Source organism: Lithobates pipiens, unplaced genomic scaffold, assembly GCF_037356315.1.
Source record: "Lithobates pipiens isolate NorthernLeopardFrog02 unplaced genomic scaffold, aLitPip1_a1.2 Scaffold_3, whole genome shotgun sequence".
Classification (NCBI taxonomy): Eukaryota; Metazoa; Chordata; class Amphibia; order Anura; family Ranidae; genus Lithobates; species Lithobates pipiens.
Genome location: NW_027507790.1, coordinates 131,272,908 through 131,299,764, shown reverse-complemented (window position 1 = coordinate 131,299,764; position 26,857 = coordinate 131,272,908). Strand labels below are relative to the sequence as shown.

Here is a 26,857-nt window from a genome sequence, read left to right as displayed (position 1 = left end):
TTTTGGCCAAAATTTATACTACTACATATCTTTGGTAAAAATAAGTACAAATTGGTGGATATTATTTGGTCTTTGTGAAAGTTATAGAGTCCACAAGCTATGGTGCCAATATCTGAAAATTGATCACACCTGGAGTACTGACGGCCTATCATTTCTTGAGACCCTAACATGCCAGAAAAGTACAAATACCCCCCAAATGACCCCTTTTTTGGAAAGAAGACATTCCAAGGTATTTAGTAAGAGGCATGATGAGTTTTTTGAAGTTGTCATTTTTTCCTACAATTCTTTGCAAAATCAAGATATTTTTTATTAATTTTTTTCACAAAATTGTCAAATTATCAGGTTATTTCTGACACATGCATACCACAAATTACACCTCAAAACACATTCTGCTATTACTCCCGAGTACGGCGATACCACATGTGTGAGACTTTTACACAGTGTGGCCACATACAGAGGCCCAACATGCAGGGAGCGCCATCAGGCTTTCTGGAGCACCCAGGACAATTCTGACATTTCTCTCCTACATGTAAAAATCATCATTTATTTGCTAGAAAATTACATAGAACCCCAAAACATTATATACGTTTTTTTTTTTTTTTTTTTTTTTTAGCAAAGACCCTAGAGAATACAATGGTGGTCGTTGCAACTTTTTATCACACGGTATTTGCACAGCAATTTTTCGAACGCCTTTTTTTTTATTTTATTTTTTTTTGAAAAAAAAACTTTTTTGTGCTTAAAAAAAATGTTTTTCCATAATGTGAAAGATGAAGTTACGCCAAGTAAATAGATACCTAACACGTCGCCCTTCAAAATTGCACACGCTCGTGGAATGGCGCCAAATGTCGCTACTTAAAAATCCCCATAGGCGACGCTTTAAAAAAAAAAAATTATTTTTATATTTTTTTTTTTTTTTTTTTTACTGGTTACATGTTTTGAGTTACAGAGGAGGTCTAGGGCCAAAATTATTGCTCTCGCTCTAACGTTCGCAGCGATACCTCACATGTGTGGTTTGAACACCGTTTTCATATGTGGGCGGGACTTGCATATGTGTTCGCTTCTGCATGCGAGCACATGGGGACAGGGGCGCTTTACATTTTTTATTTTTTTTTTATTTTAGTTTGACATTTTTTTCCCCCCCAAAAATACATTTTTTGATCACTTTTATTCCTTTTGCAAGGGATGTAAACATCCCTTGTAATAAGGATATGGCATGACAGGTCCTCTTTACAGTGAGATATGGGGTCAATAAGACCTTACATCTTTCCTCTAGGCTGGGAAGCCTGAAATAAAAAAATGGCAGGGTATTGGGTATTGCAGAGTATTGCTGGGTATAGGGTATTGGTAGAGTATTGGCTGGGTATTGGCAGGGAATTGAGGGGTTAATTTTCTGTGAGCAGCACTATGGACACTGCAGATCCAGCCCACAGCGCTGCTGACACCGATCTCTTCTCCCTCCGCTGTACAGAGAGGGGAGGGAGGAACCGGCATCCTAACATGACACCGGTTTGTTTACAAGTGATCGCTCCCTCGTTGATCACTCTCGAGTGCGTGCCCGAGAGCGGAATTCTGGGAGGACGTCATATGACGGCCTCTCGGAGTTAAACAACTGCCCTGTAGCCGTCATTCGGCTATGGGCCATTTGTTAAGTGGTTATATAAGTTCATATGGCTACATTTCTGGATCCACTAATTGTTTTGACATGCATATTTTAATTCTATGAATCTGTTTCAATTGCCCGAGTTTATGACTGGTGGTCTTTAACCACTTGCAAACCATCCTCCCACAATGTACTGGCCCAGTGACTTACTGGTATGTCTCTGCCTGTTTAGGGTGCACGCATGCGCTGCCATAAAACCTTTCCCCCTCCCTCCCCGGCCGACACCCACTGGGATTGTACACAGCAGGAGTTTGTCAGCAGGTCCCAGCCAATGATGTTGGGACCTGCTGATCAGCTTTATCCAATTACAGCCTAAAGCCTCGTGGTGACGATCGGCAAGGTGAGGTTGATTTATTAAAGTTGTGAGTGCAAAATCTGGTGTAGCTGTGCATGGTGGCCAATCGGCTTCTAATGTCAGCTTTTTCAATAAAGCTTTGACAAAAAAAAAAACTGGACGCTGATTGGTTTCTATGCAGAGCTGCAGCCATATTTTGCACACTCAGCTTTTAGCAAATCAACCCCAGTGCTCTGTACAGAGGGAACGATCAGGGATAAGAAACAGAAAAAAAGCAGCACACATTTATCTTCTTGATTACCTGAGATGTTAAAAGGGTTGTAAAGGGAATAAAAATAAAAATAAATGTTGTACTTGCCTCCACTGTGCAGCTCGTTTTGCAGAGAGTGGCCCCGAACCTGCTCTTCTGGGGTCCCTCGGCGGCTGTCTCTGCTTCCCCCCCCCCCCCGCAAGTACTTCTTGCATTCATGTGAGCTCCCTCGCATGGTGAGAAGCACTTGCGGGCGTGCTCCCGTGATACAGCCGGCGGCTATAGCCGCTCACTGTATCACTCCGCCCCGGCGTGCCGTGTCATTCAATGTGATTGACAGCAGCGCGAGCCAATGGCTGCGCTGCTTTCAATCCATCCACTCTAGCCAATCAACGACCAGGCTGAGCAGCGAAGAGTATGTTGGATGCGAGTGCGGGACTTTCGAGGGGTCAGGTAAGTAAAACGGGGGGCTGGGGGCGTCGGCACTGTCAGATGTTTTTTCACCTTAAAGAGGGATTCCACCAAAAAAAAAAATATTAAAAGCCAGCAGCTATAAATACTACAGCTGCTGACTTTTAATAAATGGACACTCACCTGTCCCGGGTTCCAGCGATGCCGAGGCCGATCGATCGCTCGGCCCTCGGCTGCTGCCGCCGCCATTCTAGGTGAGGGAATCAGGAAGTGAAACGAATCGGCTTCACTTCCCGGTTCCCTACTGCGCATGCGCGAGCCGTGCCGCGCAATAGGAAATCTCCGCGCTGTCACTGGGACCCGTGTGTGTCCCAGCAGACAGCGCGGCAGGGCAGGAAATGGCGTAGACTCCCACGGGAGTCTATGCCCGGAAGTGGGTGAAAATACCTGTCTTTGACAGGTATCTCCACCCCCCTCCCCCCTGAAAGGTGTCAATTGTGACACCGGAGGGGGGGGAGGGATCCGATCAGCGGAGGTTCCACTTTAGGGTGGAATCCCGCTTTAAAGTTGTTGTATAGTCATTTTTATGACTTTTACCTACAGGAAAGCCTATAATAAGGCTTACCTGTAGGTAAAAAAAAAAAAAAATATCTCCTAAACCTGTATGGTTTAGGAGATATTCCCCTTGCAATGCGCCGCTGACTGCAGCGGCTCATGCGCATATGGGATTCTCGGCTGAAAGTCCGGCAGACGCTGGACCCTGCCGGAAAGAAATCTCCTGCGCGCATGCGTGGGAGTGACGATATCGCGGCTCCGGCCACTCACAGCGCCGGAGCCACGTTACCCGGAAGAAACGCCGAGGGAGCATGTCAGCTCCCCCAGCGTGGATCAGGCCAGATGTCGGGGCCTCATTCTAAGGTAAGTATTTCATAATGAGCTAGTATGCGGTATACACACTATCAGATTTTATGCTGATTTTTGTCCTCAGATTTACCAAAAACATGTAGTACAAGGGCCTGCCTGATTGCATACAAACTCCTAAGGTTTAACCTCATATTATATGCTTTTGGTAAATCTGAAGGGAAAAGTTGTGTCAGATTGTCCACCGCACATAGTTCCACTATAAGTTGCTGATAACTTCCATTAGTAGTATTAAAAAATAAAATAAAAAATATTTCATTATATACCCTGCTCAAAAAAAATGAAAGGAACACTTTTCTTATTCAGGGTACAGCATCAAGTCAATTAACCACTTAAGGACCGGAAGGATTTGCCCCCTTAATGACCAGGCCATTTTTTGCAATACGGCACTGCATTCCTCTAGCGGTCGTGCGATGTTGTACACAAACAAAATGTATGTCCTTTTTTTTTTTTTTCCTCACAAATAGAGCTTTCCGTTGGTGATATTTGATTACATCTGTGGTTTTTATTTACTGCGCTATAAACAAAAAATTTTGAAAAAAAATAAATATATTTTGCTATAATATCCAAAAAATAAAAATTTCTTCATCAGTTTAGGCTAATATGTATTCTTCTACATATTTTTGGTAAAAAAATTGCAGTAAGCATATATTGATTGGTTTGCAAAAAAGTTATAGCGTCTACAAAATAGGGGCAAGATTTATGGCATTGTATTTATTTTTTACTAAGAATGGCGGTGATCTACGATTTGTAGCGGTACTGCGACATTGTGGTGGACAGAGCAGACACTTTTTGGGACCATTAACATTTTATACAGTGATCAGAGATAAAAAATAGCAACTGATTACTGTATAAATGTCACTGGCAGGGAAGGGGTTAACATTGGGGGGCGATGAAGGGCTTAAATGTGTTCCCTGGGAGGTGTTTCTAACTGTGGGGGGCAGTGTACTGACTAGAGGAGAGAGATTGCTGTTCCTGATCACTAGGAACAGCAGATCTCTCTCTACTCCCCTGTCAGAATGGAGATCTGTATGTTTACATTGACAGATCCCCGTTCTGTCTCTCTGAGGAGAGATTGCAGTTGGCCGGCGGACATCGTCCAATGAGGGCGATTTGTGCAGCTGTGCCAACCTGCTGCTGTACAACTGCAGCAGCTGGGTGGCAACTGGTCAAACTCCTGGGATATTGATCTGGTCAATTAAGTAGAGGAGGGGGTTGTTAATCAGTTTCAGCTGCTTTGGTGTTAGAGGAAGTAAAGGCACTTAAAAAAAAAAAAAAAAAATGCAACCTGCAAGGCAAAGGCATAATGAGCTAGTATGCATAGCATACTAGCTCATTATGAATAACTTACCTGAGAACAAAGCCCCTGAAGCGGTCCTCCTCCTTTTTATCTTCACCGCTGCCATTTATCCCGGAGTGACTTCCGGGTCTCACTGCTCCGGCGCTGTGATTCGTCGGAGCCGCGATTTTTTATTTTTATTTTTTACTCTTACTAACCACCAAACCTATGACATTGTTTATGCCCACCAATGTCAGGATGTTTTCTAATTCCGCTGGCCACAGTTTGCTCCCTTTAAAGTTTGAAGGACCGTAAACCCTTTGTTGTGAAAATTTGGAAACCCCGTCCTAGGGTATAACCAGCTTCAAGCTTTTCTTTTTTCAGTTCTACAGATGTGATTCTTTTGTGTGTTTTTCAGTTCATTAACTGCTTGCCTAACAGCCACTGCAGTTTTACTGCGGCAGAATGGCACGGCTGGGTGAAACGACGTTGCCTTACGTCACTTCGCCTTTTGGCCACTAGGGGCGTGCATGCCTGGAGCTGATGCGAATGCCCAGCGAGCGTGATGACCAACAGGCACCCACAATCGCTCGTGACAGCGAGAACCAGGATCTGTGTGTGTAAACACACAATCCCAGTTCTTTCAGGGGAGTAGAGACAAATCGCGTGTTCTTACTAAGTCAGTCTCTCCCTCTATCCCTCTCCCAGGAAAGGTTAACCTCCTCCCTGCCAGTGACATTTATACAGTAACCAGTGCATTTTTATAGCATTGAACGCTGTATAATTGTCAAAAGTGTCCAATTTGTCCGCTGCAATATCGCAGTCCCGATTAAAAATCGCAGATCGCCGCCATTACTAGTAAAAAAAATTAAAAATGCCATAAATTCCCTATTTTGTAGACACTATAACTTTTGCACAAACCAATGAATATACACTTATTGCATGTGTTTTTACCAAAAATATGTCGAAGAATACCGTATATACTCGAGTATAGGCCGACCCGAATATAAGCCGAGGCCCCCAATTTACCCCCAAAAAAACTGGCAAACTTATTGACTCGTGTATAAGCCGAGGGTGAGACATGCCTGTCCATCCCTGTGTGTGTGTCCGTCCCTGTGTGTCCGTCCATCCCTGTGTGTGTGTGTGTCCATCCATCCATCCATCCCTGTGTGTGTGTGTGTCCATCCATCCATCCATCCCTGTGTGTGTGTGTGTCCATCCATCCATCCATCCCTGTGTGTGTGTGTGTCCATCCATCCATCCATCCATCCCTGTGTGTGTGTGTCTCCATCCATCCATCCATCCCTGTGTGTGTGTGTCCATGTGTGTGTGTGTGTGTGTGTGTGTCCAGCCTACCTGTGTCCCGAGCCTCCGTCCCGTGCCTTGCCTCCTTGCCTCCGTCCCGTGCCGTGCCTTGCCTCCTTGCCTCCGTCCCGTTCCTTGCCTCCGTCCCGTGTCGTGTCGTGCCTTGCCTCCGTCCCGTCCCGTGCCGTGCCGTGCCTTGCCTTGCCTCCGTCCCGTGCCTTGCCAGGATCGCCTCGGCGGCCATTCTAAAATTCAAAAGCCCCGCCTCCGCCTCCGCCTGTGATAGGCGGAACACTGAATTTCCCAGCAGCCTGTGTTCCGCCTATCACCGATATCGTCTCATCCTCGTACTACGGACGAGGATGAGACGATGTCCGTGATAGGCGGAACACAGGCTGCTGGGAAATTCAGTGTTCCGCCTATCACAGGCGGAGGCGGAGAAGGAGGCGCGGCTTTCAAATTGTAGTATGTCCGCCGTCTGTCTGCTCGATACGCTGATCGAGCAGTCAGACGGCGATGACTCGAGTATAAGCCGAGGGGGGCACTGTCAGCCTCAAAAAAGAGGCTGAAAATCTCGGCTTATACTCGAGTATATACGGTACATATTGGCCTAAACTGAGGAGAAAAAAATACCACCAAAAGAAAGCTCTATTTGTGGGGTAATAAAGGGACGTCAAATTTTGTTTGGGTACAGCATCGCACGGCCGCGCAATTGTCAGTTAAAGCGACACAATGTTGTATCGCAAAAAAATGACCTGGTCATTCAGCAGCCAAATCTTCCGGGCTGAAGTGGTTAAAGCCTGTATCTGTGTATAAGAAAGGGCTATCGATCATAATGAAATGTTTTGGCGGTGGTCCCATTCTTGCTGGCTCATCGTTTTTCTGTAAATGACAAATACATATAATTGCAGCGTGCCATCTACATTACTTTCTTCAGATCCCAGACGAGTGATTCAGTCCTCAGTGAGTGAGCATAACGTCAATTGTCAAAGTGGGTACTTTCCTTGCTGTCAGTTTACATTTTTAATAGGGAAGGATTCATGTCCTAACACATGTATGTATTTGTCTCTATGTAAACTTTCTTCCTTTTGTATTTATTTACTGTTTTTTTTCTCTTTCAGATCAGCTTAACCGATTTGCTGGATTTGGTATTGGACTTGCCAGGTAACACTGCCCATGTTTTGTCAGTTATAATAGTAGTTGGCATATAACCTAATCTTTGGCTGATTTTTGGCATTTTTTGTAAATCCTTCCTTATATAATTTTGTGAGGGCATTTGTATGGTGCTTCAAGATCCCTTTTACACTAAGGCAGTTTTCAGGCATTTTAATGCTAAAAATAGTGCTTGAAAACTGCCTCTCATGACTCCCCAGTGTGAGAGCCTGAGTACTTTCACGCTGGGGCAGCGCGCTTGCAGTCCTGCAAACAGCATCTTTGGGCGATGTAGGAGCACTTTATACAGCGCTTCTACACCGCCCCTGCCCATTGAAATTAATGGGTAACGATTCGGAAGCGCTGCAACACGGGTGATTTTTAACCCCTCCTTCGGATGCTAGCGGGGGGTGAAAAGTGCTTCGCTAATGGGTGAAAAGCACTGCTAAAATGACAGTAACGCGCCACTAAAATGAGCAGCCACAGTGTGAAGGAAGTCTAAAGCGACCCTAAACCCCCCTATCCTTTACAGCCAGCAGTTGCCATGGTGCTTCATGTGTGATCAGTTATGACACCAGCCATTGACAGCTTGTTGAGAGCATGCTTGTAAACCCAGCAGTTCGGCATGACGTAAAGGTACGTCATGGTGCCCGGAGGAGCCACCAGCAGTAAAATTACTACTGGCCAGTCAGCAAGGGGTTAAAATGGAACTAAGCCCTCCTATCGTTTTCAGCCTAGGAAGAGGCCATTTTGGCCTCTGTTTGATCTGCAACTGCCATGATGCCGCACATGTGATCAGCTGCGACACCTGCCATTTGATGGTTTGACAATTTGGTTGAGAGCACAACCAGTGTGACAGTTACATTCCCGACACAAGCAGGGAATGTAACTGTTTTTTGTTACTGTTAGGCTGGGTTCAAACTGCTGCGATGTGGGAACACTGCGAATCCCCGCATCGCATGCCTGCCCTATGCGAACTGCTGGGAGTGTCAGTGAAAAGTTAATGACACCCCCAGATCAGTTCGCATATCGCAGTGCGATCTGAAAACTCGGACAGGAATCGGATCACATGGTGTGAACCCGTTTCTGCCGCAGACCAAAAAAAGGGTCCTGTGCGAGTTTGGGCCGGATGCGATACGAATTCAGCCATACTATCTGTATGGCTGAACTCGCATCGCACAGAGATCGGATGTGATTTACACTGCAGTGCGGTGCAAATCACATCCGATCTTGTCACCGCAGCAGTGTGAACCCAGCCTTAAATGGTTTTAGTTCTGCTTTAATGCACATACAATAGTGCGTTATGTATTGTGTTAACATGCATTGCATTAAAGTGGTTAAAAAGGCGGAACGTTTGTTACTTGACGCATTCTGTACAATAATATAAAAAGCCTTCTGTGTACAGCAGCCTCCCTAACACTTACCTGAAGTCCCTCTCTGTCCAGCGAAGTCCACGAATGTCTCAGCCGTTCGAGGTACTCCCTTCTGATTAACACAAAAATAAAAAAGGTTGCGCTCCAAACTAAACACAAATAGAAATGAAATATGTATGTGGACAAAAATGGATAATTAATAGTGATCTCATATCATAAAAATAGAAACCAGGTCCTAGTGAAAAAATAATCTAGTGAAATTAATGTCGAAAGAAAATATATATATCTGTGTCCAATATTTAGTGCAATATTCGGTGACGACTTGTACTAAATCCACAATTGAAGTGACTTTGCTGGATGAATCCCACCACCAAGTGAAGTGAACGCTTACCAGCTAAAAGATATTAGTTGTCTGTGGCCATTACCCAGCCGGGGCCTTTTCCTCAATCCTTTTCAGTGCACGATCTGGTAGTCACATCTGTAGGAGGGTCCCCCGGTCTAAGCTGTTTCCGCACAACAAATCCTCCGCTGGCAGTCAATAGCGAAAAAAGTATGGTGGTGCAAAGAGGCGCAAATAAAGAGATGGGATGGCCATAGTTAAAACCCATAGGACATTTATTAATGTAAAAATCAAACGCTGTAGGCATATAAAACAAGCACAATCAATGGCTACAATACAACAAGCCCATGCTTACAAACAACGGATGTAGCGCATGGCTACGCCAGTACGTCGTTCCGTCACAGATTTGACGTCATGGGGCACTCCCTCCTTATTGGCAGAGACATTGGCTGCCGCTGCTGTCAAAGCAGCTAGCCAATCAGGAGAGAGGGGGTGGGGCTCTGTGTCTGAATGAATGGACACACGAAGTTATGACTCGGCTCATGTGCCCCCATAGCAAACCGCTTGCTATGGGGCACTAAATGGGAGGGAGGGGCCAGGAGCACAGAAGAGGGTCCTGAGAAAAGGAGGATGTGGGCTGCTGTGAAAATCCAATGCAACAGAGCAGGTAAGTATAACATGTTTGTAAAGTAATGTTCCAGTTTTACATCATGTCACAAGGATGGAATATCGGACCCTGCGAGAGCAGATCCGTACAGAGTGGAAGAATCCGTGGGTTTCCCACTGCCAATCTTACAATTTGTGCATACCAAGTCCTTCTGAGCCAGGCTGGCCCTACTAGAATCACCGTCTTTTTCCCTCTTCCCAGATCCTGCGACGTAGCCTTGGCAACAGCTGAATCGGAGGGAAGGCATAGATCAGAGAGAGCTGATGCCACGGAATTAAGGCATCTGCCCTTAATGCAAGCGGGTCCCTGGTTCTGGACACAAAGCTGTCTAGTTTCCTTTTGGACCTGGACGTCAACAGGTCTACATCCGGAACCCCCTATAGACGGCAGATCAACGGAAAGCTTTTGGGATTCCTCCCCTGGAAACATCTGCTGGCGACTCAGAAAGTCCGCCTGCCAATTTTCCATTCCCAGACTAAACACCGCTGATGGGAATGGAACATATTTTTCTGCCCAGTTCAGCATGCAATACGCTTCCTTCTGGGCTGTCTGACTCCTGGTGCCTCCCTGTCGTCGCCACCCTCCAGACTACAGATTCTTGTCTATCATCCACCATCTGAGACTGACGCACTTTCAGCCAGAGACATGTGCCAATACAGAGCCTGGACAGTGTTGTTCTGTAGTGGAGTGAAATTCTGCATAAGGGACTGCTTCGAATGAAGACCCTATTTTCTCCTCCTCATGACCTGGGCGAGGTTTTTCATGGCTCTGATCTTCAGTGGTGGCAAAAATACTTTTTCCTTTACTGTGTCTAATAACCCCAGATACTCTAGTCGCTGAATCGGCTGCAGGGTCCATTTTGACCAGTTTATAACCCAGCCCAGGCATTCCAGGAACTGAACTACCCAGGTTAGATTCTGCCCCAAGTCTGGAACCATTTGATCCATCAATAATGGATCGTCCAAGTATTTTGCAACTGATATTCCCTGAACTCTTAGAATTGCCAACACTGGAGCTAGTACCTTTGTGAATACCCGAGGTGCCGTGGCTAACCTGAAGGGCAGCGCCACAAGCTGAAAATGTTGGTTTCCTACTGTGAATCACAGAACCTTTGATGGGATCTGCAGATTGGCACATGTAGGTATGCATCCTTTATGTCTATGGATGCCAGAAATTACTTTCCATGCAAGGAGGCTACGATTGATCGCATTGACTCCATCCGAAAGCAGCGAATGTCTAGAAAATGATTCAGAGCCTTGAGCCTTCCAGCCTGGGAACTCCTCCTAAATATGGCTGCTTTTGGGCATGTCCGGCGTGCACGCTCTTACCACATGAACGCTATCATGCATGCTTGTCGCGCCTATTCCCACATGAGTGCCCACTATAGCCACATAAATAGTGGCAGAAAAGGGCCCCCAAACCCGCCTCCTGCTTCCACCATCACGGCGGGGTTCTGTCTCTTAGACCTTCAAGGACCGGGTCCCCTTGAATTTTGGGCCACTCCCTTGATCCTGTATAGCGCCCTGCCGGATCTCCTTTGGAGTTTTTCTTACCAAGGGTCCAGTGCCCAAAGCATCACATTACATCCATTTTAGCGTATCATTGCCCGAATGGATCCAATTATATAGTCCCTTGAATCCTTTAGGATCGGTTTCCAGGACCATTATATTTGCTAGATCATGGAGAGCCTCTCCAACCATGACCATCACCTTACAAGACACTGGCAAAAAAACTGGGGTACTTCCTGTGTAGGAGGGATTATATATGGGAGGACTTCCTGTCTTTTCTTGATTTGCCAGTGTCCATTCACCTATAGGTGGCGTATAATCCAGTTATTTATTATGGCTGCTCTGTGTCCCGTGATGTACGATAAAGAAATCAGCTATACCCACACAGCTGCATCATTCATTCACAGAGGTCTGTGAATTAATAAACTACAGGTCCCGTCTTCCACTACAGCAAACAGACTTGTCATTGTCAATGGACTACAAATGCGCTGATCAGCACACTTAGTCCATTGACACTTCCTGCAACTATAACAGACAGCCTGTGCAGGTAGGGCCAGAATGCTAGAGGAAATGTCTGCAGGAGCCTGACATTGCACCATCGATCCACTGATCATAGGTGAAATATTTTGCAGGCTCCAAACAAAATTATAAATGCACTTTTTATTTCCTTCAAAAATATGTGTTGTTATTATTAGTCAATTTAGCCTTTAAAACTCATGTACATGGATGATGGTTTTACTTCCTGTTTGTTTCCCTGCAAAGGTAAAGCATAATAGGTGCATTGCATAGTAGCCCATTATGTGTCACTTACCTTACACAGGAGCCAGCGATTTCACCGTTGTCCCCTCTTCCACGGAGCGTCCATCTTCTTTCCGGGTATCGTGGCTCCGGCGCTGTGATGTGGCGCTGTGCACGGAGACGCAACGACGTCACTCCCTTGCATGTGCACGGGAGCCGCCAATAACGGCATATCGCCATTAGCAGTGGCATGCTCAGTGCGCCTGCGCGCCGCAGTCTGCCTGTCTTTTTGCAACTATCTTCTAAACCGTGTAGGTTTAGGAGATATTTCTTGGACCTACAGGTACGCCTTAATCTAGGCTTACTTGTAGGTCAAAGTGGTATGTAAGGGTTTACAACCACTTCAACCTGTTGACAACTGCCTCATTAGAAATCAATGCGTTGTAAATGAAACCGTTGCGAAAAATAACTACAATAAATTTGAATACGTATGATGACTTTAGTTGCACAAGCATACCTGCACTATAAAGATGCCGAAAGCTTGTGTTATTTAGCCCTTGGCTGTTTGCCAGACTGATGAAACTATCTGGGATGAGCAAGGAGGCATGTCTGCTGGCTCACTTACCCAAAACTGCTTTTTCAGGACAGAAGCTGCTTGTATCCCAAGAACAGGATTGCATTCACGTCAACCTAATCATTTGCCTATTTGACGCAAAGTAACAGGTTCTCTCGATAACCCACCTCCTCTGTTAGGCTCTGCTTGCACCTTTTTTCAAAGCGTGACCTGCAGGGAAATCACATGGTCATTTTCTCTGCTGGTGGTTGAATCGCAGCAAAACCCACAGCCACTCGCATAGATAAAGTTGTGCTCATAAGTTTACATACCCTGGCAGAATTGATGATTTCTTGGCTTTTTTTTTGGAGAATATGAATGATCACACAAAAACTTTTCTTCTGGCGACTCGACCATGCAGCCCATCTTTCTTCAAGTACCTCCTTATTGTGCATCTTGATACAGCCACGTGTTTTACCCTAAATATGGGTTGGCCTTTCATTTGAATTGCTGGGCAAATTTTGGATAGTGGGAAAGGGTTGCAACAAAGAAGGAAGAGAAGGGCGCTGGTCTTGAGTATAATAAGTTTATTGGTAATAATTAGAAATGCAATCAGGGTTAGCAACAACAGATGTGGAAAGTGGCGAGTCAGTGAAATGGTAAGTGGGCTCTGCAGTCCAGAGCAGGTGAAGGCAACAAACAGCGTCCATAATGATCTCCAAGATTAAATCTGCAAGGAAGTGAAGCAGGGCTGCGGCAACAGATGTGGGACTCTTTTGAGGTTCAAAGCCTGGAATGAGAATTGTGAAAAGTATTTCTATATGTGAAAAAATTGGCACGTTTGGTGGTGCATTGTTAGATGGAAAATTGGTTCAGGCGATCATAGCTGCATTAGTTCTCTTATAACAAAAACAATTACCGGTACCCTATATCAGTGATAGCGAACCTTGGCACCCCAGATGTTTTGGAACTACATTTCCCATGATGCTCCACTACACTGCAGAGTGCCAGAGCATCATGGGAAATGTAGTTCCAAAACATCTGGGGTGCCCTATATACTCGAGTAAATGCCGAGTTTTTCAGCACATTTTTTAGGCTGAAACGGCTCGGCTTATACTCGCGTGAGGGTCCCACTTAAGAAAAAATTGTCCCGAAAAAGGGGCTTGGCCGTCCCGCTGGGTGCCGCACATATATCTGCCCAGTGTCCTTGTCAGTTTACCCTCCCTCCCATGCTGTCAGAGATTTGAATCGGCATGCAGCCACTGTCTCCTAGACTGCCTCTTGTGATAGATGACACACTGATCCAATGATGGGAATCGTTGTGCCGTGTGTCATAGGAGGCGGGACATCGTTACCACGGCTGCACAGTGATTCAGATCCCGCTCTGAGACACATTGTGACGTCTCATTACCAGGCACTGGTAGGCTGTATCTGATGGGCACTGATAGGCTGTACATGATGGGCACTGGCAGGCTGCATGTCTTGGCCACTGATAGGCTGTACATGATGGGCACTTTTGATATTTACCAGTAGCTGCTGCATTTCCCACCCTAGGTTTATACTCGAGTTAATACGTTTTCCCATTTTTTTTTATTTATTTATTTATTTTTGTGCTAAAATTAGGTGCCTCGGCTTATATTCGGGTTGGCCTATACTCGAGTATATATGGTATGTAATACCATACTTTATTTACACAAAAATTATCAGGACAAGCTTTTGGGGAGTACCACCTTCATCTAAGTTCCAAGCAGTGTTACAGAGAAAAACAGTATAAAAAAAAAAAATGGTTGCATAGTGTAGGCTACTAAAACTTTAACCACAATGTGGTATATCTAAATTGTAATAATAAGGGCTAAAACAATCATAATACTGCTGGTGAATTTTACATCGATAAGATTTCATTAATGAAAAAATACATATGTTATTGCACAATTCTACCACTAGAGGGAGATGTGTTGTAATGTATTTTTAAAAACCACATCAATGAAACCGCGTGTAACACTTCAAAAAGGATGATCTGTAATACCAAAGATTGGGAGGAAATAGTCAGATTCCACTATCACTAGTGTGATTTCACAAGCATCTATTGTTGCACAACAATGGAAATCCTATTATTCTTTATGGTGCCCATTCACATTATGCAATGTGGTGCAGTGCGATTTTATTTTATTTTTTCTTGAAAGGGTGCAAATGCTGCTTTGGTAAAACTCCATAGACTTCAGTGGGAGCTCATGAAAAGTGCATAACAATAAAAAAAAAAAAAAAAAAAAAAAACGTGTTTTTGGCAGTGTTTTTGTTTAGTAACCAGTTTCCTCCTACAAAAAAACACATCAACGCAAGTAAAAATAAAAAAACGCACAGAAAAACGCATGACTATGCAGAAGCACAATATGAACCTAGGCTAATAAAGCCTAGTAGCTGTTATCAGCACGGCAATGCATTTTTGATATTTTGGTGCACAATATGAGTCAATATTTGTGATTTTGTGATGGAAAAATATATGAAATGCAAAAGTTATGAACCGAGTATAAAAATGACATGAAATACAGGAGAAGTAGAGCAAATTAACCACTTGCCGATTGGCTCGCGCCGATCCGCCGGCCACACACGATCGCGTGCATGAGAGCAGGAACAGGAATTTGTGTGTGTAAATGCACAAATCCCGGTTCTATCAGGAGAGAAGAGACATTGTTTGTTCCTACTACTTGGGAACAACGATTGTCTCCCCTCACAGTTAGAACACACCTAGGGAACGCACATTTAACCCCTTGATCGCCCCCTAGTGTTAACCCCTTCCCTGCCAGTGACATTTACTCAGTAATTGGTGCATTTTTAGAGCAGTGATCGCTGTGTAAATGTCAATGATCCCAAAAATGTGTCAAGTGTCCGATCTGTCTGCCGCAATGTTGCAGTACTGCTAAAAATTGCAGATCACCGCCATTACTGTTTAAAAAGAAAAAAAAAAAAGTCTATAACTCTCTCATAGTTTGTAGACGCTATAACTGTTGCACAAACCAATCAATATACGCTTATTGTGATTTATTTTTCTTTTTTTACCAAAAATATATATATATATATATATATATATATATATATATATATATATATATACTGAGGAAGAAATTTGGATTTCTAAAAATATATTTGGGGATATTTATTATAGTAAAAAATATTGTGGTGTTTTTTTTTTTTTTTTTTCGAAATTTATGCTCTTTTTGTGTTTAAAGCGCAAAAAATAAAGACCATAGAGGTGATCAAATACCACCAAAAGAAAGCTCTATGGGAAAAAAAAAAGGCTGTCAGTTTTGTTTGGATACAGCGTCGCACAACAATTGTCAGTTAAGGCGCCGCAGTTCCATATAGCAAAAAATTACCAGTGGTTAAAATAATCTTGATCAGAGTATAAAGTTAGGGCCTTTTGGGATTTTAGGCGTTATACAGTTTGTGTGTGTGTGTGTGTGTGTATATGTATATATACAAAATATAATAGAGATAGAGAGATATATATATATATATATATATATATATATATATATATATATATATATATATATATATATATATATATATATATATATATATATATATATATATATATATATATATATATATATATATCTCTCTATCTCCAATATGTTAAATGGTGACAGCTAATCTATGAAATCTCCCAGCTGAAAAAACAAGGGAGGAGTAGATTTCTTTAAAGTGGTATTTAATCCAGAAGCAGAATAATTATATATTTTAGTTTACCAGTTCTTGAATGTCAGTTCTTAGAGGCTGACATTTTTTTTTTTTGGGTGGGGGTTTTATACCATTTTAACTCTCTTTGGTGGATTTATTGTGTTGCTCTACAATTTGGCGTAGGGCACTATGGTCTAAGATCTCCTTCTCGAAGAGTCAACAATGGACCCCAAATCTGGAGGTTCTGATTATACATTCAACATAAAGGAGTAGAGATGCACCGATACCGTTTTTTGTTTTTCTTATCGGCGAGTACAAGTATTGATACTTTTGGTCAAGTTCTCACCGATACCAAGTACCGATACTTTGCAAAACTAGCAAATCCGGACCGCTGGAAGAGTCAGGACCCCGTGGGTATAGGGCGGAAGTGATGTCCGCTTGGGGGTCGACCGCCTCTACATCACCTTCAGCAGCCCTGATTTGAAATATGTACTGTGAGTTCTAACATTTTTTTTAAACAGCCCACTAGATGGCGCTTTAATCCCTTTACACACACACACACACACACACACACACACACACACACACACACACACACACACACACACACACACACACACACACACACACACACACACACACACACACGGAAATCGTATGCAATTTGCACAGGAATCGCACTGCATTCCTGTTTAAAGTACATGTGTGTTCATTCTGTATGGACGCAAATTGCACCGCAAAGTATTAATTTTGGTATCAGGAGCACTTGGACGAGTACCGATACTCGCACAAATGCTTGGTATAGACATCAGTATCGGTGCATCCCTATAAAGGAGACATGTTAGACAATAAACAAACTCTATGGAACCCTTAAAGCATTGGTAAACACTATTTTTTTTTTTTTTTTTTTCCCTTTAAAAAAAAAAAAAAAACAGGTTTATATTTGCTTGCTCTGTACAATGGTATTGCACAGAGTGTCCCAGAATCTCCTTCTCTGGGGTCCCCCGCCAGCACTGTCAGCTCCTCCTCTTCTGTGTCTGCCGTCATAGCAAGCTGCTTGTTATGGGGGCAGATATGAGCTTGTGCCCCCGCTGGGCTGTGTGAGTCCATAGACAGCGCAGATTGGACCCGCTCTCTGCTCACTGGTTTTGACTGACAGCAGCAGAAGCCAATGGCTCCTATTGCTGTCAGAGCCTCCAGTGAGATCAAGAAGAGGAGACAGACGGGCACGGTGCTGGATGGAGAATGGGGGGCTAGGGGGAGCAGAAGATGCATTAAGGCAAAATACCTTTAGAACCACCTTTTTTAATGTTGTATTCTTTAATATATAATATAAATTCTTTTTTTTTTGGTCTGTATTTTTTTACTTACTATTATTTGGGGCTTTTCCTAAAGTTAATCTCAGTCTGGGAGGTAACGTTCAGTGGAACAGCATTTAAAATTAACCTGAGTAATGAATTTTATTTAATTTTTTTTGGTATCAAGTCAATCAAGTGGAGGGTTTAGGTAGATGATCTAGGTATGGGCATATGTTTTCTGCATTCTAGGCATATGTCCCTGCATGCATAGGGCCCTAAACACAAATACCACTCGGTCCAACATCTAGCCATGATGTATTTCAGCCTAAAAATCTGTTGCTGCTACCTCTGATCACCTTTTGACAAGTGCCTGATTGCATTGCTAAGTGACCCTTTTTACACTGGTGCACGTTTGCCACGCTAGACTGCTGTAACTGTTCACATCTGGGCACTGCGTCTGCAGTGTCTTGTCCTGCATACAGCATCTTTGGTGCATGGGTTTTAAGCAGCGCACCTCCTATTGAAATCAATTTGGTACATTTTTTGAGTCGCTTGTAACCCCCCCACCCCCTTCTGAACCATACCAGGCTACATGCCCTCAACATGGGGCACTTTACCAAGGGGAGATCCCCCCTCCCCAGACCCTTGTCTCCATGTTGATAAAGACAACCGCCTCTTCCACACAACCCTGGCCCAGTGATTGTGTGGGTCTGCTGGAAGGGGGCTTATCTGAATCTGGAAGAGACCCCCTTTTTAACAATAAGATGGCCGCCAGATCCCTGCCCAGACCATGTAAATGAGTAAGGGGTACATAGCCCTACTCATTCACCAAAAAAGACAAGTGTAAATGAAAAACCTGACCATTTTTTGACAAGTCCTTCATTTTTTTTTTTTTTTATAAAATTTTTATTATTTTTACTGTGAATGACAAGCAGTCAATAAACATAAACAGTAGATATACAAGGAACACGGAATACAGATACATGTTTCGTAGCCAACAGCCATATGCCTAAAAGCCTATATGCGTACAGCAGAATCTATGGGATCGAGAACACAACCTAGCAAAAAGAGCATGGCAGAATAATACAGAGTCAGCATAGAATATAATCTAAGAGTCATTACTTTGAAGTTCAAGTCAGGGGGGCCCCTCCCTAAGAGTCCTTCATTTTAAAAAAAATGCCCCCCATGTACTATCTTCATCACTCGCATCATCCAGCAATGTAGCTCCAAGTCGGTCACTGCCGCCAACACTTGACTATTCCAGTTGCTTGCCCGGTACCAAATGACACTCCGCACCCCCCCCCCCTTCCCCCCCACAGTTGAAGTTTGGGACAGAGTTCCCCAGCGATGCCGTGGTCCTACTGTATATGGACGTGTCAATATTTGGTCAAATCCTACCTGGCAACCCTGTTATGATGTCTGGGCTAGGGTTGTGGGGGAAGAGGCCCTTGTCATTATCAACATGGGGATAAGATGCTTTGTGATGGGGGAGAGCCCCCCTTTTCCTTGGCTGCATGCTCGAATAGGAGTCTGGTATTGATTTTGGGGGACCCCACACCCTTTTTATTTTTTTTGGCATGGGATCCCCTTAAAAATTCATACCAGACCTCACGGGCCTGATATCAGTTGTTGAGAGGACCCTTACATTTCATCATCCCTTTTTTTTTATTTATTTTTTTTTTTTTTTGTGTCGGCTCCTTTGTTTACATCATGCTGTCATCTGTGAAACCCTGGCTGACGGCAGCGATGAATCAGATTGCTAAAATGCTGGTGGATGCTCTTTATCAAGCAGTGACTCGGCAGGGATGAGTCACTGGTTGTGTGGATGCTGATGGGTGTCTGCTCCTAGCAGTTGGCCAGCAAGGAAAACGCATGCAAAATCATATCTAAACCGCATATGCATTGCGTTTATATTTTAATGCAAAGCATTAAAAATGCAATAAAAACACTATACATTTTTTTTAAACGCATACCACAGTTTTAAGAGAACCAGTGAAAGCCCTAAGGTATTTCTTTCTATTGTCATTTCTTTTAACTCTCGAGACCCTGCACCATTGTTTTTCTTCTCTGCGCTAGTGCCAGATCCTGGCTGATCTTCAGGAGCTGGATTTTAGTATGCTTCTTTTGAACCATTTCTTGGATTTTCTTGGATCTTGGACAGTTGGATTTTTTTTTTTTTTTTTATAAAGACAGAGGGTTCTGCCAAATTTTTATTCAATCAGTTTTTTTTTTTTTTGGGGGGGGGGGGGGAGATTCACCCCTTTATTTATCCCAGTAACCATTGTTATAGAGAATTAAAGTGAAGGAAAATGCAACATTTTAGAGCTGTTCCCAGATCAAGAATATACCCTCACTTTTAGAGATTTTATGTCTTAAGTAAAGGGAAATGTCCCAATGGCAGACAGACAACAAAAGATAAACTTGTAGGAGTTTTAACCCTTCCCTACTCCATGTAAACTCTAAACAAAAATGGTGACCACCTCCTATTTATAACTAGCTGTATGCATGGAAGGGATTTGCACACATTTTTTTTTTTTCCTGGAACTAGAAAGCACTGGAACTGACTGTACTGATGTCAACTATCCCATTGGAAACCATATACCGTATATACTCGAGTATAAGCCGAGATTTTCAGCCCTTTTTTTAGGCTGAAAGTTTATACTCGAGTCACCGCCGTCTGCCTACCTGATCAGGCATGTCATGTAGACAGACGGTGGCCAGCGTGTCATAAAAACATACAGCGGCCATTCCAGTATTTAAAAGCCGCGCCTCCTCCTCGTCTGATAGGCAGAACACTCAATTTCCCAGCAGTCAGTTTTCAGCCTATCACGGACATCCCCTCATCCTCATACCTCAGACGAGGATGAGGGGATGTCCATGATAGGCTGAAAACTGACTGCTGGGAAATTGAGTGTTCTGCCTATCACAGACGAAGAGGAGGTGCGGCTTTTGAATACTGGAATGGCCGCCGTATGTTTTTGTGACACGCTGATCGGTGGCTGCAGATGGGCACACGGAGGCATGCACAGGACACAAAGGATGAAGATTAGCACAGGTAGGCTGCAATGGACACAGGGAGGTATACACAGGACACAGTGAGGTAGGCAGATCTGCACAGGACACAGGGAGGTATACACAGGACACAGGGAGGTAGGCAGATCTGCACAGGACACAGGGAGGTATACACAGGACACAGGGAGGTAGGCAGATCTGCACAGGACACAGTGAGGTAGGCAGATCTGCGCAGGACACAGTGAGGTAGGCAGATCTGCGCAGGACACAGGGAGGTATACACAGGACACAGGGAGGTAGGCAGATCTGCACAGGACACAGGGAGGTATACACAGGACACAGGGAGGTAGGCAGATCTGCACAGGACACAGGGAGGTATACACAGGACACAGGGAGGTAGGCAGATCTGCACAGGACACAGTGAGGTAGGCAGATCTGCACAGGACACAGGGAGGTATACACAGGACACAAGGAGGTAGGCAGATCTGCACAGGACACAGTGAGGTAGGCAGATCTGCACAGGACACAGGGAGGCATGCAATAGACACAGTGAGACATGCAGCTGCAGATGGGCATTGTTGACCCTCTTTGCCACTTACAGTAGCTGCTGCATTTCCCACCCCCGGCTTATACTCGAGTCAATACGTTTTCCCAGTTTTTTGTGGTAAATTAGGGGCCTCGGCTTATATTCGGATCGACCTATACTAGAGTATATACGGTAACTTTCTTTCCATGCAAAAAAAATGGACTACATGTGGTGTGATCCGGTCCTTAACCCTATTGTGTAATTTAAAATCTATGGCATTTAAATGTATGTGTTTTATATTAGTCAGTGAACATCAAGCTAATGATTATTCTTGGCATAATCTAGACATGGAAAGGCAGCTCTGCAATACTTGTGGACTGTGTGCGCTTCTTGAAACCTCTTTTAATTTCATTCCATAAACGATAAATGTGTTCAAAATTTTTTACAGATAAATATCTGAATAGTGTGGTGTGCATTTGTATTCAGCCCCCTTTACTCTGATACCCCCTATTTAGAGTCTAGTGGATCCAATTGTCCTTAAAAGTCACCTAATTAGTAAATAGAGTCCACCTGTAATTTAATCTCTGTAAAAATATAGCGGTTCTGTGAAGCCCTCAGAGGTTTGTTAGAGAACCTTGGTGAACAAACCGCATCATGGAGGCCATGGAACACACCAGACAAGTCAGGGGTAAAGTTGTGAAAAAAGTTTAAAACTGGGTTAGGTTATAAAAAAGGAAAAAAAAATACCCCAAGCTTTGAACATCTCATGGAGCACTGTTCTATCCATCATCCAAACATGGAAAGAGTAAGGCACAACTGCAAACCTACCAAGACATGACCGTCCACCTAAACTGACAGGCCGGGCAAGGAGAATATTAATCAGAGAAGCAGACAAGAGGCCCATGGTAACTCTGGAGGAGCTGGAGAGATCCACAGCACAGCAGGTGGGAGAATCTGTCCACAGGACAACTATTAGCCCTTGTACACACGGTCGGAGATTCCGACCACAAAATCCGTCAGATTTTTTTCAAAACTGGTGTTGCATACACACGGTCGGACAAAGTTGTCAGAAAATCCGATCGTTCAGAACGTGATGACGTTCATTCGTTACGACGGGACTACGTTCAGGCTATTAGCCAATGGCTTTGGTCTCGTAATTTGATCTGAGCATGCGTGGCACTTTGTCCGATCGGAATTCTCTACAAACAATTGGACAAAGTCCGATCTGATCATGTTGTGGGAAAATTTTATATCCAGCTCTTAAACTTTGCTGGTCGGACATTCCGACGGAAAAAGTCCGATGGAGCCCACACACAGTCGGATTATCCGACAACACGGTCCGATCAGACATTTTTCGTCGGAATTCCCACCCACGCCAGTACTTCTCACGTTCATGCAAGCTCCCTCGCATGGTGAGAAGCACGTGATACAGCCGGTGGCTATAGCTGCTCACTGTATCACTCGGCCCCGCCCCCGGCGCGCAGTGTCATAGGATGTGATTGACAGCAGCGCGAGCTAATGGCTGCGCTGCTTTCCATCCACTCCAGCCAATCAGCGGCCAGGCTGAGCGGCGAAGAGGACGTCAGGGGCGACCGTGGGACTTTCAAGGGGTCTGGTAAGTAAAAGCGGGGGGGCTGGGGGAGCCGGCACTGTCTGATGTTTTTTCACCTTAATGCATAGAATGCATTAAGGTGAAAAAATATTTACCTTTACAACCCCTTTAATAAGAAGATGGATGGTGCCAAATGCAAGCCAATCTTCAAAGAATACCGGTTAGAGTCCGCAAAAGACTGGGGCGGAGGTTCTCCTTCCAGCAGGGCAACGACCTTAAACATACAGCCAGAGCTACAATGGAATGGTTTCGATCAAAGCATATTCATGTGTTAGACTGGCCCAGTCAAAGTTCAGACCTAAATCCAATTGAGAATCTGTGCCAAGATTTGAAATTTGCTGTTCAGACACCAGATCCAATCTGAAAGAGCTTGAGCTCTTTTGTAAAGAATGACCAAAATGTTCACTCTAGATGTGCAAAGCTGGTACAGACATTCCCAAAAAGACTTGCAGCTGTAATTGCAACAAAAGGTGGTTCTACAAAGTATTGACTCTGGGGGGGGGGCTGAATACAAATGCACGCCACACTTTTCACACATTTATTTGTAAAAAAAAAAAAAATTAAAAACCGTTTATGATTTTCCTTCCACTTCACAATTATGTGCTATTTTGTGTTGGTCTATCACTTAAAATCCCAATAACATACATTTTACCTTTTTTTGGTTGTGACATGACAATGTGGAACATTTTAAGGGGTATGAATACTTTTTCAAGGCACTGTAGTATTATAATATACTGTAAATACAATACGCCATCTAAGGCTAGCTATATAAAGGCTGATTGAGAGAAACCAGTAAGTTCCCACATCTAAGCTCAGAAGGGCGTAGATAGAGGGTGCCCACACTGACTGCTGTATTCTAAGCCCTTGTACACACGGTCGGACATTCCGACAACCAAATCCGGATTTTGTCCGAAACTGTTGCATACACACAGTCGGACAAAGTTGTCAGAAAATCCGATCGTACTTAACGTGATGACATTTTTTCGTTAGGACGGGACTACGTTCAGGCTAGTAGCCAATAGCTTTGGTCTAGGAATTTGATCTGAGCAAGCGTGGCACTTTGTCCGACCGGAATTCTCTACACATGATCGGACAAAGTCCGATCGGATAATGTTGTCGGAAAATTTTATAGCCCAGCTGGAAAACTCTTGCAGCTGTCAGTATACCTAAATAGTGACTGTATCTGATTGGCTGCGGTCACTGTTTGCCTGCGATTTTTCTGCCCAGCGGCTTTGCTCTTCAAACCAAAGTCTGTTGCGTTTGGTGCCATCAGGGCCACCAATGGCTTGGCTTTCATCTGATTTAGCTGTGTGCATGGCCAGCAAGAAGGTTGGTACACATGGGCTAAATATTGGCCGGTTCAACAGAAATTGGACGACATTCAGTCCGTGTGTACTGCAGCCTGTCTGACAGAACCTGGTCTAACAACTGGCTTTTATCGAACAGGCATCCTGGAAAACAAGCATCTGATCGGTGCTGGCGGATGATTAGCCCTCTTCAGTGTGTTCTGGTGGGGGGCCCTGACCGAAACACAATAACTCAATGGGGCGAGACACTGCGATGACTAGTATGACGAGCTCTCTGTTTTATTCTACATTTAGCCCATTGGGTTTAACCACTTCCCGCCCAAGGTACGTCCAGGACATCCTTGACTTTCCGGGGGTATATCTGAATGATGCCTGAGGCCACAGACATCATTCAGATATATCAGCGTTTTCAGCCGGCGATTCCCTGCACCATAAGAGTGATCATAGCGGCTGTTACGCCGCTTGATCGTTCTTACGGGAGGTGGGAGGGGACGTCCCGCCGCCCTCCGATGCTTCCATCGGTGAGCCGGTCACAGGATCCGCCGGCCCCCGGATAATACCATAGAGATTTCCGGCGGACCAGATCGTCCCCGAAGTCTCTATGATCGTTCGGAGGCCGGGCGCAATGTTATGACGTCACGCCCGGCCTCTGCATCCAAAATAACGGCGCCGATTTGGCTAGGAAGCCAGGATCGTTTTTTTTACATTTTTTTTATTTTTTATTTTGGGCTTCCCAGCCTAGTGGTGAGATATGGGGTCTTATTGACCCCATATCTCACTGTAAATAGGTCCTATCGTGCCATATTCCTATTACAAGGGATGTTTACATTCCTTGTAATAGGAATAAAAGTAATCATTATTTTTTTTTTTTTTTAAGTGTCAAACTAAAAATAAATAAAAGTAAAATTAACAATAAAAAAAAAAAAAATTAAAGCGCCCCTGTCCCTGTGAGCTCGTACGCAGAAGCGAACGCATACGCAAGTCCCACCCACATATGAAAACGGTGTGCAAACCACACATGTGAGGTATCGCCACGGATGTTAGAGTGAGAGCAATAATTCTAGCACTAGACCTCCTCTGTAACGCAAAACATGTAACCAGTAAAAAAATTTAAAGCGTCGCCTATGGGGATTTTTAAATACCAAAGTTTGGCGCCATTCCACGAGCACGTGCAATTTTGAAGCGTGACATGTTGGGTATCTATTTACTCGGCGTATCTTCATCTATCACATTATGCTAAAAAATTGGGCTAAGTTTACGTTTTTGTTTTGTTTTTTAAGCATGAAACTTTTTTTTCTGAAAAAAATGCGCTCGAAAAATTGCTGTGCAAATACCGTGCGAGATAAAAAGTTGCAACAACCGCCATTGTATTCTCTAGGGTCTTTGGTAAAAAAACATATAGAATGTTTGGGGGTTCTATGTAATTTTCTAGCAAAAAAATGATGAATTTTACATGTAGCAGAGAAATATCAGAATTGGCCTGGATGTGAAGTGGTTAATGGGAGGGGGGGGGGAGGAAATAAAACTCCCCATGTGTACCTAGCATAAGATTGGGGTCAATAGGCTACTAGAAGTAGTTGTAGGAATATTTATTGAAGCCTTTGATCTTTGTGCAGAAGTGGCTGGAGTTGTTTTGTGATCTTTCTTTAGCGCTTGTAGGTGACCACTAGTGGGACCTGATTATTCTTTTTGACTCGGTTGATGATGTAAAAAAAAAACAGGTTCTGGGGATGGTAATCAATTTCCAGATCTGGGTGTTGATTGTCAGTGGACTATATATGTTCCATTAGAAAGTCTGTGGTGTCTGAGCTGATCTGATTGTACTTTATGGGCTGACTATAGAAGACAGATCCTTGTATGTGTCTGGGATGGAAACGATCATGCCTGAGTAATGGGCATTTTCTGTAGATGAATGTTTGCAAATGTGCTCCTATAATTCTTAGGCCCTTTCACACATGTGTTTGTTTTCCATCCATCCATTCATTCAATGCATCTCTATGGAAAACGGGTGATTGTCCATTTACATCGGTTTACATCTGCTTCCGTCAACCACATAAGGACCAGGCCTCTTTTTCAGATTTGGCGTTTTACACGTTTAAAACAGTTTTTTTTTTTTTTTTGCTAGAAAATTACTTAGAACTCCAAACATTATATTTTGTTTTTTTTTGAACACCCTAGAGAATAAAATGGCGGTCATTGCAATACTTTTTTTCACACCGTATTTGCGCAGCGGTCTTACAAGCGCACTTTTTTTGGAAAAAAAAAAATCACTTTTTTGAATAAAAAAATAAGACAACAGTAAAATTAGCCCAATTATTTTTAGATTGTGAAAGATAATGTTACACCGAGTAAATTGATACCCAACATGTCATGCTTCAAAATTGTGCCCGCTCATGGAATGACGTCACTTTTACCCTCAAAAATCTCCATAAGCGACCTTTAAAAAATTCTACAGCTTGCATGTTTTGCGTTACAGAGGAGTTCTAGGGAATTATTGCTCTTGCTCTACCGATCGCGACGATACCTCGCATGTGTGGTTTGCCCGCCGTTTTCACATGCGGGCGCTACTCACGTATGCGTTCGCTTCTGTGCGCGAGCTCGTCGGGACAGGGGGGTTTTAAAAAAAATATTTATATTTTTTTCTTCTTTATTTTATTTATTTTTTACACTTTAAAAAAAATAAAAAAATAAAAATAAATGGACCACTTTTATTCCTATTACAAGGAATGTAAACATCCCTTGTAATAGAAAAAAGCATGGCAGGTCCTCTTAAATATGAGATCTGGGGTCAAAAAGTCCTCAGATCTCATATTTGGACTTAAATGCAATAAAAAGAATAAATAAAAAAAATAGTCATTTAAAAAAAATGACATTGAAAAAAAGATACCTTTTTAAGAGGTATGGGCGGAAGTGACGTTTTGACGTCGCTTCCGCCCTCCTATGGTATAGAGACGAGTGGGGGCCATCTT

At 43.7% G+C, this 26,857-nt stretch overlaps 1 protein-coding gene across 1 annotated transcript in view; it reads left to right on the top strand.

The window, feature by feature from the left end:
- The window catches only part of SLC25A46 (solute carrier family 25 member 46), a 71,571-nt gene that overhangs the window by 11,403 nt on the left and 33,311 nt on the right, over positions 1–26,857 (top strand). Inside the window, exon 2 of the mRNA XM_077462298.1 lies at positions 7,243–7,285. Within this exon, the coding sequence (XP_077318424.1) occupies positions 7,243–7,285 (43 nt within the window). The remainder of the gene's footprint in view (positions 1–7,242; positions 7,286–26,857) is intronic.